A 14,796-nucleotide genomic window follows, 5' to 3' on the forward strand; every position below is an offset into this window, starting at 1 on the left:
TCCCATTTCATAAAACAATGGGACGCCGTGATTCATCTGTCACTAAAAGAAACACCAGGCTACATGATGCAACCTGAGAGCTACACTGACTTCTGCTTCAGATTCTACAGACGCAAAATTTCCTCATCTCAGCTGCATATGATCATTGTACCCTCCTCCTTTCTAGCCAAATAATGTTGAATTGTACAAAATTGTTTTGTACACATTCAGGGTTGCCATTAGTGATGACATTAGCCACCTAATTCATACTTCTCTAACTATATGTGTAGATGGTAGCAGAGGCATTCTTGAAATAGTATATGTCTCTCTCTTTTGTGAGATAGTTCTTGGCTCAAATATTATGTAGATAGCATGTATGTATTCTGCAGAGTTGCATCCAAAACCATGTATATTCTGAAGTTATCCCAAATGCTGCTTTTATATATGCCCAAAATGTATGTGTTAGGAGACAGTGCAGGAGCCCCCAGTGGTGCAGTGGGTTAAATGCTGAGCTGCTGAACTTTCTGATCAAAAGGTCACAGGTTTGAATCCAGGGAGCAGCATGAGCTCCCACTATTAGCCCTAGCTTCTGCCAACCTAACAGTTCAAAAACATGCAAATATGAGTAGATCAATAGGTACTACTCCAGTGGGAAGGTAACGGTGCTCCATGCAGTCATGCTGGCCACATGACCTTGGAAGTGTCTACGGAAAACGCTGGCTCTTTGGCTAAGAAATGGAGATGAGCACCAACCTCCAGAGTCAGGCATGACTGGACTTAATGTCAGGGAAAAACTTTTACCTTTATTTTAAGAGAAAGTGCATATGCATTTGAGGTCACAATTAGAGATGGTTATGGATAAGAAAAATAATTTTTATCTCTTTTTAAAAAACCCAAAAGAACACAAAATGTTGTAGAAATGGAAATGATTGGACACATAACAAAATGCACATGAAATTGCTACCAAGTATAAATAGATTCCTACAATGAGGAAGTTCATAATGGAGCCCATCTGTATATATAGAGGGCATGCACTAAAATCAACAAAAGGAACAGGAGCAAAAAACCATGTTTCTCCTTCACCAAGTTGCCCAGTTGTAAGCACAGTTTCCTGACACAATTATCAATTTCTAGAAATGATAAAAATAGATGAATGCTCATTTCTTGCAGATAAGAATGTCAGTACTTCAAGTTTGCATTACAAGAAGAAATCCACAACTAAAAATACAAGGCCTGAAATGGACCAAACCATGTTAGCGTCTGATCTGACTAACCACATACTAGGACAGTGCTTCTCAACCTGTGGGTCCCCAAATGTTTTGTCCTCAAACTCCCAGAAATCCTAACAGCTGGTAAACTGGCTGGGATTTCTGGGAGTTGTAGGCCAAAACACTTGGGGACCCACAGGTTGAGAACCATTGTACTAGGAACATCCTTTTGATTGCCATGAACCCTAAAATCCTCAAATGTATTATAATAATCCACATACACTGAAAAATCAAGATGGATTGATAGAATAATTACCATCACGTATAAAATGAGAGGGAATTACAATCTAGACTGACTTGTAGCTAGTGTAATTTTTCACGGGAAAGTAAGGGAAGGCTTCTCATTGCATCAAAAAGAATCACAATAGCTGCTATCATTCTGGCAGCATTTCAGTAAATAATAGCACCTGGCTTTTGATATAGTCATGTACCCTGACCTATTTGTCACTGCTAATATGCATGACTAATACAGTGCTTAGAGGGAAATTATTTGACATTACAATTCATTCTGATGTTTATCAGGCAGGTGCCCATGAAAATCCATTTTGCATCAATTAATCCTCTCTCTTTTCCTGACATAACTATGATTAACATGTTACAGAAAACTGTATAACATTAGCCCACTTTGCCGGTGTTAATCCGTAATGTTAGCAAGTTTTTGTTGCCTGAGCTTTCATGGACTACACCCTGTGTTGTCAAATGCATGGATCACCAATCACACACACTCACACAGAGAGAGAGAGAGTACACATGGATCAGGACTCAGAATCAGAGATCTCGAGCATGAATTCAGTTCCTGAGATGAAAATTGAAGGTAGCTCCTCTAATGGTTATGTAGAACAGAAAATTTCCCATTTCTACACTTTTAGTTCTACACCTGAAATTTTTGCAACTTTCACTCACACTGTGGTTAGGTTTTTGTTAGTAGACATGCAACAACAAATATTTTCTTTGGCTTCTTGAAGGTCCTTTCAAAATCCCAAATGAACACATATCTGCAGTTCATCCAACAATAGGAAACTGGACATGTCTCTGTTATCCCCATGCCAACAATAATGACCATGTTAGTAGAGCTGCATCAGGCCAAATGTGTCTTTAAAAAGGAAATTTGATCATAGTTTATGATCAGTTGAGGGCTCCGACCTTCAGAAAGACAAAAAAATCTTATCCAGATTAAGTTGGATTTATGCCTGTGTGAGTCACTAAAGGGTTGCCAGCCATAGTCATAGAGGGAATCATAAGAACTGAGTTCAGAGGGAATTACAGGAAGCACTAACTGTAAAAATTACAGTATTAACATTGGCAATTCACAAAACCGTTGGACATAATGTGTATAGACTGGCATCAGGGCAGTCAATTAACATATTAGTAAGATAAGAATTTCCCACCAGTTTTGTGAATCAGTCCTGATCTAGACACAAACAAGCAGGCAGACATGAACTGTATTGTCCATGCAAAATAGCCCTACTGTGGCTAAGCCAGTGTTTCTCAAATTCTGTTCCTCCAGATGTTTTGAACTTCAGCTCCTACAATTCCCAACAGCTGGGAAACTGACTGGTATTTCTGAGACCTTAAGTCCAAAACACTTAGAGGAGTAGAGTTTAAGAAACACTGAGCTAAGCAGTAGGATGTATTCCTTCACTGTCTTGGAGTCAAGCTAGAAACACCTGTGCACACTTGGGGATGATACAAAATAAGGAAACAGAGTAGGTCTTTACTGAGGGCTGTGAAACCACAAAATTCTAGCTTGCTTGCTTTTACTTTTACCCAGATCAGAGTGTTACAAAGAGTAGTCACAGTCAAGTCAAAAACAAACTTCTGACAGTCAAGTCAAAAGCAAATATGTCAGATAGCTAGAAACTCATACATCTGTATGGGTGTCCAGCTACCTGTCAGATTTGAAAGTTTGGTTTTTTAAAATACTATAATCCTCTTATCTTTGGATTTGATATCCATGGTTTCACTTACCCATGTTCCATCCCAGAAAAGTTTTTGGTCCTCTCTAAATCCTCCAGTGTGATTTGTGGCATACTTTTGGCCCAAGTATAGTCAAAATATTGGGGTCACTATTTATTTATTTATTTACTTACTTACTTACTTACTTACTTACTTACTTACTTACTTACTACATTTATATACTGCCCCTCTCAGCCCAAAGGTGACTCAGGGTGGTTTACAGACAAAATCAAAAACATAAAATACAATTAAAACAGTTAATTCAAATATAAAATAAGATAAAACAATCCATATCAATAAAAACATGTATCAGTTAGAGCCACATAGTTAAAAGCATCATCCAGTAGCATCGTTCAGTCATTCCATTTCTTTTTTTTTCTATGTCTATTATATTGCATCTGCAAACGCCTGCTCAAAGAGCTGAGTCTTGGCTTTCTTTTGGAATGATAAAAGGGAAGGGGCCAATCTAATAACCCTAGAGAGGGCATTCAATATTCAAGGGGGAAGGCCCTGTCTCGTCCCTGCCAAACGTACTTGTGACAAAGGCGGGATCGAGAGCAGGGCCTCCTGGAGGGTTCATAAGGGGAGATGCGTTCGGACAGGTAAATTGGGAAAGAACCATTATCTGTGGTTTCGGATATTCTTTGAGAGTGTTAGAACTTATATTCCATGGATACGGGGCTCGTATTGTAATACGAATGAAGATCTCCTGTAGGGCCCCTCCTCTCTGTTTTGCCAATGTGAGCAATGAAGAACATAGGAGAGGGCCTTCCCTGCTGCTATAGCACCACAGGTATGGAATGCCCTGTTCTTGGAGGCTCACTTAGCACCAACATGAGCTTTATTATAGAGCAAAACTAAAAACTACTAATCTAATGACTTCATCCAGTGGGATGCATGGCTTTATATTGTTTTAACTTATTTTAAATGGTCTGATTATTTTATTGTCTTGAATTTTTATTATCTTGCATTTTAAATTGTTCAAGTTGATTTTATTGAAAGGTGCTCAGAGACTGTATGGTCTGGAATATAAATATGTTACATAAAGTATTATATAAATATCCAGAACAGTAAACACTGGTAACCACATTAAGGGTGAATCTACACTCCCAAATAATCCAGTTTCTGAATCCAGATTATCTGCTTTGAACTGGATTATATGAGTCTACATTGTCATATAATCCTGTTCAAAGGAGATAATCTGGATTCAGAAACTGGACTATATGGCAGTACAGATGGGGCCTATGCAGCTGATTTGCTGACTTAAAAATTAAAACCCTGTTTTGTAGCAATATTTTGTGAACAATGTAGGTGTTTTTTCAAATTTTCAACATAGACATTTCAGTGATTGCAACATATGCAATTGCGGTGGTGCAGTGGGTTAAACTTCTGTGCCGGCAGGACTGAAGACCGACAGGTCGCAGGTTCAAATCCGGGGAGAGGCGGATGAGCTCCCTCTACCAGCTCCAGCTCCTCATGCAGGGACATGAGAGAAGCCTCCCACAAGGATGGTAAAACATCAAATCATCTGGGCTTCCCCTGAGCAAATATCCCCTTGCAGACGGCCAATTCTCTCACACCAGAAGTGACTTGCAGATTCTCAAGTCTCTCCTGACACGACAAAAAAAATGGAATTAAATTTTAGAAATGAAAATATGAATCTTTTTGTTCCCAGACATATGGCAGGATATTCCCTGATCTCTCCAATAAGTGAATAATCTCAGTAGCAAACATGCTAATTTCTACTGTACATTGTATCGGGCCAAGCCACCAAACAGTATAGAATATGGATTACTGCATGTTGATCTTTTGTCAAAAAAGATGAAATTCACAGGTTTTTATCATACCATATTTAGTTTCATGGTTATATGTTGCCGTATATCACATAGGAGCTGTTTGATACTCTCTAGTACTGATAAATATATATGGAAGTGTAAAAATGAAATATGTTGATAAAAAATAAATATCTGAAATTCAAAGCACTTCTGATCCCAAGCCAGTTGGATAAGCAACCTGTACCTGTTCTCTTAATTTTGTTCTCTTTTAAAAGCCTGATCAGCCAGTTCAGTTCACACCCTTAAAAAGTGTACTAACAGTTCCATATAAAGAGAACAAAACAAAATCGGCTGTTACATTCTGATAACATTGTTATTGATTCCTAGGAGGGAATAACATTCTGCAATGTTTCATTCTTGCAAAGGGAACCACTACAGTGAGACAATAAGATAATAAGGTATAAATATAAGTATCCAACATAATGACATTTCTTGGAAACACTGGATTCTGATTTTTATCAAAACAGTATTGCAATGGAGATTAAAAAAATAAACTGGGACAAATGCCAGGCTTACTATGATATATGACCTGCTATTTAAAAAGTGCTAGTAATAAGAAGGCCATAGACATTAATGAAACCCAATACGTGAAGAGATTGTAAATGTAAGGCTGAAATCCTATGGGTTCCAGGATTACACCTTAGAGGCATGTCATATTCTGTATCCAACACACCACCCACTGTTGCAGGAGGATCATAGAAAGAGGGCAACCCTGAGAAAGTGATTACCATTTTTCCCCTTTTCCACCACTGCAGAAAAATTTTCAGTGGATCCTTCAGAGTGGCTCACATCAGGAAGGGTGGGCAGAGGACTTGTGGTGAACATGTAAATGAGAGAATTCCAAAAATACTCAGGCATCACTCAGGTCATGTAACCAACAGAATGCTAGCTAATTGGTGATTTTGTTGAAGGTCTTTATAGCAACATTGGCGGGGGAGGGGGGGGGAATCTATGAAGGAGACCAACTGGATGCCTTTGTCTCATCATCCCATATCCTTACATGCTCGGATTCTGTCAGACTGCAGTTCAGCCAACCTCAGGTAGCACAACCAATCATTGGGGATTATAGCCCACAACAATGGGGGCCCAATGTTTTCTTGCAATCTTGATTCTCACTGGGCAATGGCAATTCTCAAGCTTAGATACTAGTCAAGGTGAGCTGAGTGTGACTCCTGAAAGAAATACGTCACACCATTCTTGGAAAAGCACAAGATTACTGTCATAGACAGTCAACATGGAAAATTATCCCTGCAAAAAAATTTGACTTTCTTGGGCTGAAAATTAATTTACATCAATTTATGATAAGAAGCATACATAATGAGATCTGCCTTCTGCCCACTCAAATAATGTTCTCTGGAACCCCCCCCCCCCCCCATCCTCCAATCCTCATACATACAGCCTGTTTTGCAATAATAATAATAATAATAATAATAATAATAATAACAATACTTTATTTATATTCTGCCACCATCTCCCCGAAAGGACTTGGGGCAGCTCACAAAGGCACTCAATAGAGCAAACACATAATACAACAAGGTACAAACTATATAAAATGTCATATAAAACCCCACCGACTTAAAAGATTAAATAAAATGCAACAGTGGCTGTAGATATAAAAACTATAGTTAACATCTGTCTTGTAAAGTGCTAGGATGAACCTAAGTCTTTGAATATAACAAACTGGGTTTTAAACATGGTTGAAGGCCTGTTTTGAATAGCCATGTTTTCAGATTTGTTCTGAAAACTTGTGGAGTGGGGACTAGTCTAATCTCTCTAGGAAGGGCATCCCAGAGCCGGGGCACCACCACTGAGAAGGCCCTCTCCCTCTTCCCTATCAACTGGGCTTGAGATAGAGATTGGACCGAGAGGAGGGCCTCTTTGACAGCTGGTTTCTAGAAGTTTCCCATGCCTTCCATATTGCATTTCCAGTAGTTAGGAACCTGAGAACTTGAATTTAGTAGTTTCAAGTATTACTATTGGCCTCATCAGATAGAGGGAATTTAGTGCTTTGTGCCAGTTCACCTATCCTTTTACTACAGAGCCTACCAACTCCCATTCCATGATGCACAGCAACTTCTAGTGGGGCTCCATCGTAAAAGGGAAGATGCTGCTGCTACCATAGCAACACAGGAAGCTTTCCGTGTTGCTGACAAGTTCTCCACATCCCTGGACAAATACAACAAAATCACCATGATCCATGGCAATTCCATCGGCACGTTTGAAGAGGTCGTATAACTTCAGAGCCCAGGGGTCAAATTCCTACTCATTCATGGAAGCTCACTGCTTCATCTTGGGCAAGTTAACACTCTCTCAGAATCAGACATGAAGCCAAAAGCAAACCATACCTAAAGAACATCTACCAATAAACCCATGTGATAAGTTCACCTCAAAGTGTTATAAATGTGTCATGACTTGAAAGGAGAGCACTCCACTTTGATAAGTTTGGATGCATGTGAAATCTGAATGCAAACTACAAAATAAGATCCATTGGAGAAAGAATAGAAAAACTCCTAGTTTGTCTTCAGAATTACCATCAGATAGTATTATTTTTAGTTCTCATAGTGGACAGAGTTGTTTATGTCTACTTCTTGCATTTATAACTGTATTGTGCCAGTTACATAAGGCAATCCTCCAGACTACAATGTTTTAGTAGAATTATCATTGTTACAGATCTACTGACCTTTACTGCTGGCATCTGTCCATCACACCTCTTGGTTTATTGCCTGTCCAAGAAGTAGAACAGAAAGCCATGTGTTGAAAGATTTCTCACAGTCCCATATCCTCTAAATTTAGTGGGGTTGACTTCCAAAACATAATATATAAGATTACACTTATATTATTTAGTGGTGTGAGTAAAATGTATTAGGAGGCGCTCATTTTCCGTCATTTTGACTCTGGAAAATTTCTTCCAAAATTTGGTATAGCATAGACTTCATAATTTCAAGTTCAGCATGGTCAACCTCATGGCATATGTCTCTATCTACAAGTTTGCATGCACCCCCCCCCCCCACACACACACAGTATTCTAATTTTGTCATGCAAAACATACATACAACCAGTTATTAGACCTGCACTGCCAGCTGGGCTGTATAATTTTGTCCACGGGCTGAGAATTCTGCCATCTCAGACATGTTGTTGGGACAGTATATATGACTTTCATAAATTAGTTTATAAGTAAATTATTCTATTATTCTATGAGTTGTATTCCCCGCTTTTTTTTGTTCCCTTGAAATGTATCGTGATTGCTCTATATAACCTAAAATAAGGTGATGTAGAGCAATCACAGTACATTTCAAGGGAAATGACATATTAGTCCTTTTCACCAAAAGCCAAGTATGCTACCCTGCGCCTAAACCAATGCCTGTCATCAGTGATGGACTGGATGAAGACTAACAAGTAGAAAGTGAATCCAGACAAAACAGAGGTACTCCTGGTCAGTTGGAAGACAGATCAGAGTATGGGATTACAACCTGTGTTGGACGGGGTCACACTTCCTCTGAAGACACAGGTTCGCAGTCTGGGAGTGCTCCTAGACTCATCACCAACCCTGGAACCTCAGGTGTCGGCAGTGGCCAGGAGTGCCTTCGCACAATTAAAACTTGTGCACCAGCTGCACCCATACCTCGAGACGCCAGATCTGGCCACGGTAGTCCATATCTTGGTTATTTCCTGTGTGGTCTACTACAACGCTTCTATGATTGCCCTCCACTTTAAATCCAACAGCATGCTTCTCAATCTCTCCTCCCACACCCTCACCTTGAGTCTAGTAATATTGGAACTCCAACATAAGAGGAGCAAGAACTTCAGAGGTTACCATTTCTGCTCAGAGGGGACCCTGGTTACATAGAGAGAATTACTACATGAAAATAAACTATGGAATGACCTCAATTATTCAGATACATAAATCATACATAGAGACTTCTATGTTTGAGTGCCTATTATAAAACTAGCTTGCAGGAAGAATAATCCTAATTCTAGATCAACTTTACTGGAGGTGGTTGGGAACAAGCATTGTTGTCATGTGAATATTAGTATGCATATAGTTGCTATTATTATTATTATTATTATTATTATTATTATTATTAGTTTATATGATTATGCACAAAAAGATATTCGTATAAATCCTATGTCATTACTCTAGTAGATTCACTGAATCAACAGGATTTGGTAATAATACCAATACTAATAATAATAATTGTAATTGTTATAATAGTTATTTGTTATCCAACACAGCCTTGATACTAGGAGGAGCAATAAATAACACAATACATAGTCAGTTTAAAAAGCTTTTAAAACCAATACATATTCACATCCGTCAATATTTTTTTTAAACTAATTTAAATATAATCTGGATAGACCTGACTGAAGTCTTGATTCAATTAAATAACTGGGACATTGTATTTGCTCAAATTGGGGCTAACTAACAGTGATCCTTAAGTCGCTGATGTATGGACCTCAGTGAAGAAGACATAAATATTCTAGGATCCATCAGCTCAACAAGTTCTTTGTTTCCTAGGGGCCATAGCAAACTTCTTTCTATAACCAAAAGAAGTGTGTAGCCTGGTCTATTCAGGGAAATGAGGGAAAACTAATTTCTACTCTGGCTTTTACAAATCAGCAGAGACTGGAGCAAAGTTCTAAACTGGTTAATTTTCTCCCCAATGAACTCCATGTTCAGTTGCACTAAAAGATGCAATTTTCAACACAGCTACACCTTGAAGGCTTCAATTATGTAGCATTACACTAAGCAACTTGGCAGCTGAAACCTCAACCTCAAATTTAAAGAATATTTTTAAAAAATCATGTTCATCAACAAAGGGTGTCTTGATATGTCTCAATCCATCTTTCAATACTTTATTGTTTTGCAAGGTTATTTGAAAATATTTTCTCCACAAAAAGAAATGGTATTTTAACCATTTCAACCTTCAACCAAGAGGGGAATAAATCAATACAGAGGTTTGTGCAACATCATGTCCTTCAACAAGATGTTTATGGAATTGTTATAATCGTGTATTCTAATGTACAGCACAGAGAAAACAAAATAGTTGACTTGGGTGGTTTGTGGTATAGTGTAACTAATAATGTCTCCATTTGCATCCAAAAACAGTTGTTGGAAGACTATCACAAAGCAGTTCCAGCCATATACTTCCGTGGAAGGATCTCTCAATAATATATCATCCTGAGAACAAAATCTCTGAACACATTGAAATCCTGTAAGATGTTGTAAAGGACAAATAATGGAAATTGGATGCATCACTTGGTAGGGAAATGCCACATTTGTTGATCTGTGTCACATGACTGAACAGCAGCATTTTGCTGGATAGTCTTTGGTATAGACTTTCTTCTCTTTGCCAAAAACATAGAAGGAATAGAGTTTTCCTTTCCATTCATATTCAGCCTTTGTAATTGGCACAAATTCAATGGTTTGTTTCTGCAAAAAGAAAAAAAATAACATAACAATATAATTAGATTTGTAATTAGTCTAAATTACATTTAGGGAATCACCTACATCCAAATGCAAATCTTCTCAATCCAGCACCCTTCAGAAGTACCAGAGTACAATCACTATAAATCTCATTTGGCCAGGCAATGGGAGTTGCAGTCCAATGAGGTTTTAGGGGTCCAAGTTGCAGAAAGCTATTATGCTAGTTATAAAGGATTCAAGACCAAAAAATTCAAGACCAAATGGAAGCTTCTTCTCCATTTCCTATGCAGTCTGATTTAATCAGAGCATGCCCATGCATTGATAGGATATTATTATTATTCCTCTATCTTTCCTGCAGGAGACTCAAAGTGGCTTAACATAAAAACATCAGCATACAATTTAAAATATATAAATATACAAATATTAAACAGCATTAAATTTCAATAGTATTAAAACAATTCAGATTTATAAACCCCTTTTTTTCCCAGCTCCAGCATGGACAATTTCAACAGAAAGGAAGAAACCATGAAAATGAACAAAATCTGGCAACAGCAAAAACAGCAGAGAGAAAACCAGGCAGGGACATCTAATCACCCTTCAAGAAGAGTTTGCCGCAGGCACAGTCAGTCCATTGTATGCTAATCAAGGTGGGCAGTTGAAAGATCCACACCTAGCCCAACTTACAAAAGCCCTTTGTCTCACCCTGGTCATTCCACAGATATATAAACCCCTTTTTTCCCAGCTCCAGCAGACCTCACCTCTGAGGATGCCTGCCATAGATGCAGGTGAAACGTCAGGAGAAATGCCTCTAGAACATGGCCATATAGCCCGAAAAAACCCACAAGAACTGAGTGATTCCGGCCATGAAAGCCTTCGACAATACAAATTCAGATTTAATCCATAAAAACATATAAAACCACATCATCCCCTGACTAGATCTTAGACACTTTCATCTTTAAAAGCCTTCCTAAATAAAAAGGTTTTAGCCTGCTGCTGGAAGGACAGCTGTGAGTGGCCCATCCTGGCTTCCTTGGGTAGGGAGTTCCAGAGTCGAGGGGCAACCACTGAAAAGACCTGCTCTCTCATTCCCAGCAATGAAGGTGGGACCAAGAGAAAGGCCTCTTCTGAAGATCTCAAGGTCCAGGCAGGTTTGTACAAGGGGATGTGGCCAGCCCAATAGCCTGGATCTGAAACATCTAGAGCCTTAAAAGTCATAACCAGCACTTCAAATTGTGCCCAACTATAGACCAGCAGCCAGAGGCATTACTGCACTGAGGAGGTTGTCCACTCTCTGTAGCCAGTCCCAGTTAGCAACCTCTTTAGACCGGCTGAATTTTCCAAGCACTCTTCAAAGACAATCCCATGTGGAGCACGTTCCAGTAATCCAGAGGGGATGTAACTGAGGCATGTACCACTGTGGCCAGATCTGGCTTCTCAAGGAATGGGTACAGTTGGTGCAAAAGCTTTAATTATGCAAAGGCTTTCCTGGCCACCTCAGATATCTGGGCCTCCAGGACAACCCTCAAACTGTGGACCTCTGTCTTCATGGGGCGGGGGGTGATGCTATCCAACACAGGCTGGACCCCTATTCTCCTATTTCATGATCTGCCTTCCAACTGATCAGGACTACCTCTGTCTTGTCTGGATTAAGTTTCAATTTGTTTGCCCCCATCCAGTCCATTACTGATGAAAGGCACTGGTTTGGGGTCAGGATACACACTTCTGCATCTCTGAATGACCCAGGAAGGCACAAAGAGGACTCATGCTTTTGTCCTATGTCACAGAAAGGCAAGGATATTTGTCTCTTCATTTGTCTAAACCACTTTGAGTCTCCTTGTGGAGATAAAAAGTTGGGTATAAATAAACACATCAATCATCATCATCATCATCATCATATTCATTTTTGCACACAGGAATGAAAAATATTATAAGTTTTCTTGCCACTGGGCAAGGTTCAAAAGTTTTTCAATATTTGCTGTTCAGGTTGCAGATATCTTAAGATGCAGTAGGGATGAGGCAATGAGAGTAGTCCTGTGGCAATTCTGGAGCAGTGTAAAGCAATAGAAAAGTCACATAGAGGAACATGCTAAACTCTAAAGTTCAATCTTGTTCTCAATGTGTACAACTGTGGGTGTAAATACATCACAATATTTCAGATGTAGGTTTAGAAATGCTGCGAAAACCTTTCTGTGCATTAGAAGTGCTTTTGCTTGCTCAAAATAATAATATATTTTGAAAACTTGCTTGGCCCTTTCTGTTCATGGCATTTTAGATACCTTATTTTAACCCCTTTAAAAACTGCTCCAGAAAGTGTTCCATCCCCTTTGTTACACGAAATAACATCTTTTGTACCTCTCATACTAGGGGGCTCATGACATTTACTCCTGGATTTGCCAAAGATGGTGGTGACTCTGGCAGGGCCCGATGGGGGGAGTCCATCATCTGACACCCAGCATTACCTGCCTTTCCACTCACCCCATCCCATGGAGGGAAGCATCATCACCCAGATTGCCCCTGTTGTTTTCAAAGCAACTTGGAAAGCTTCCCATGTTGCCATTGCTGCCTCCTGACATGATTGCACCTCTCTTCAGGGACTGAGCCCCACCAGAAATAGATTAATGTTGTGTGATGGGAGGCGGTGTCTGATGAGATGGTAGGGTCAGATATAACACACCTAATTCCATCTGACCTACTCAAAATAGCCAGTAGTGCAACCTGGACCTAGCCCACTGAACCAAATCCTTAATGAGTTTGCAATGTGAGTCAGATAGAAAACCTAGAAAGTTTATATTGTCCATTACTATAACATCTACAGCCGACTCTTTGTCATCTTTCTGCTGGCAAGCAAAGACCTATTTGTTTAAACAGGTTTTCAGCCTTGGGAGACAAGATGCTATCTAACTGGGCATTATGTTTTTAGATGCATTGTGTACATTAGTGTTTCAACTGCTTAGTGTTTTAAAATACCGTTTTAATCAAAGGTACTATTTAATACCTTTAAAACTTCATATGGTTTTTAACAGCTCTGTTTCAATTAAAACATACTATAAATTAATTTGAATACCACTCTAGGAGAAAGTAAATATATTAAATATAATTGAATAGTATGAATGGTCTCCAGATGCTGTAGGCTATATTCAGAGGAAGGCAAAGACTAACATCCCTGAGTGTTTCTTGCCTAAGAAAACCCTATGCAATTCATAATATTGTGACAGATGACTTGAAGGCATATATATATATATATATAGAGAGAGAGAGAGAGAGAGAGAGTATTCACACTACCCAATTATATTTCATTTATTTATTTATTGCCTGCTTCCACCAGAATGGTATTTAATTTATATAGAGCAATGCCAATCTATACTCAGACTCATACATATCAAAAAACGTTTTACAGATAATATTTGAAAAAACAGTCCTTTAAATATTTCATTCATTTAATTTCACCCACCTGTTTCAGGATATGATGAACACCTCCTAAGGAAAACTGCATTCGATGTTGTTCAATACATGCTCTTGAGTAGTCTTCAATGGATAACTCTGGGAAATCAACAATGGGAAATACCTGGCATACAAATGGGAACATTGTTACACATTCATTTGTGATCTCTATTTTAGTACTTCAGAAGTACCAAGAAGTGATGGCACTATTGTTTATGAATTACGGTACAGGAAAGGAGACAAACTTTCTGTACTAGAAATATATGTGCTGAAGAGGAACTTTTGGTAGGTGCAACTTGTCCTGCTTCAGGAGTGTGGCATTTCAATGTGTCCAGAATATTTCTTTTCTACTTCATACTCTAGTAGAACAGTGGTGAGAAACCAATTTGGGATGGTGGATCAGATCTCAAATGCCACTAATTTCCCTGTGATCTGAAAAATGTCAAGAGACATGTCCATAGTTCTGACATCAGAATGTCTTTCAACAATTCTGGTCTCCTGTGTGCAATGGTGGCATATGAGAGAGACAGCTTTTATTCTCTTGACTTTCATCCATAGGGACACTCCTTATATGGTAACTATACCTTGAATCACAATGAAAATATTTTGTACCTTCAAAATGTTAACTATCTTTCATTCATCTAGAGGTAAAAGTTCCAATTCCAGACTGTGAAAAAATATGGAAAAGCCAAAGAATAGATCCTCAAGGTATTCTATGTTGGTTGCCCATAGTGTCATGGAAAGGATCGAGTGTCTTCAATTGCATAGAAAATGTGTCTTTGTCAGTGTTCAAGGTATAGATGCTATCTTCCATAATCTTTGTATATGAACACACAGAGAGATGTACACACAAAACAAAACAAAAACAGAAGTCATTAAGTTAAGAGTATGT

At 38.8% G+C, this 14,796-nt stretch overlaps 1 protein-coding gene across 2 annotated transcripts in view; it reads right to left on the reverse strand.

Annotated features, from left to right (window-relative positions):
* Nucleotides 1-9,862: 9,862 nt before the first annotated feature.
* The window catches only part of LOC132769377 (protein SSUH2 homolog), a 34,982-nt gene continuing 30,048 nt past the window's right edge, over nucleotides 9,863-14,796 (reverse strand). For both annotated transcript variants that reach the window (XM_060766294.2, XM_060766295.2), the window contains exons 12-13: nucleotides 13,915-14,028; nucleotides 9,863-10,469 (exon numbers count right to left, since the gene is read on the reverse strand). In XM_060766294.2, the coding sequence (XP_060622277.2) occupies nucleotides 10,329-10,469; nucleotides 13,915-14,028 (255 nt within the window). In that variant the 3' untranslated portion in view covers nucleotides 9,863-10,328. The remainder of the gene's footprint in view (nucleotides 10,470-13,914; nucleotides 14,029-14,796) is intronic.

The sequence above is a fragment of the Anolis sagrei genome, chromosome 2 (assembly GCF_037176765.1).
Source record: "Anolis sagrei isolate rAnoSag1 chromosome 2, rAnoSag1.mat, whole genome shotgun sequence".
NCBI classification, from domain to species: Eukaryota; Metazoa; Chordata; class Lepidosauria; order Squamata; family Dactyloidae; genus Anolis; species Anolis sagrei.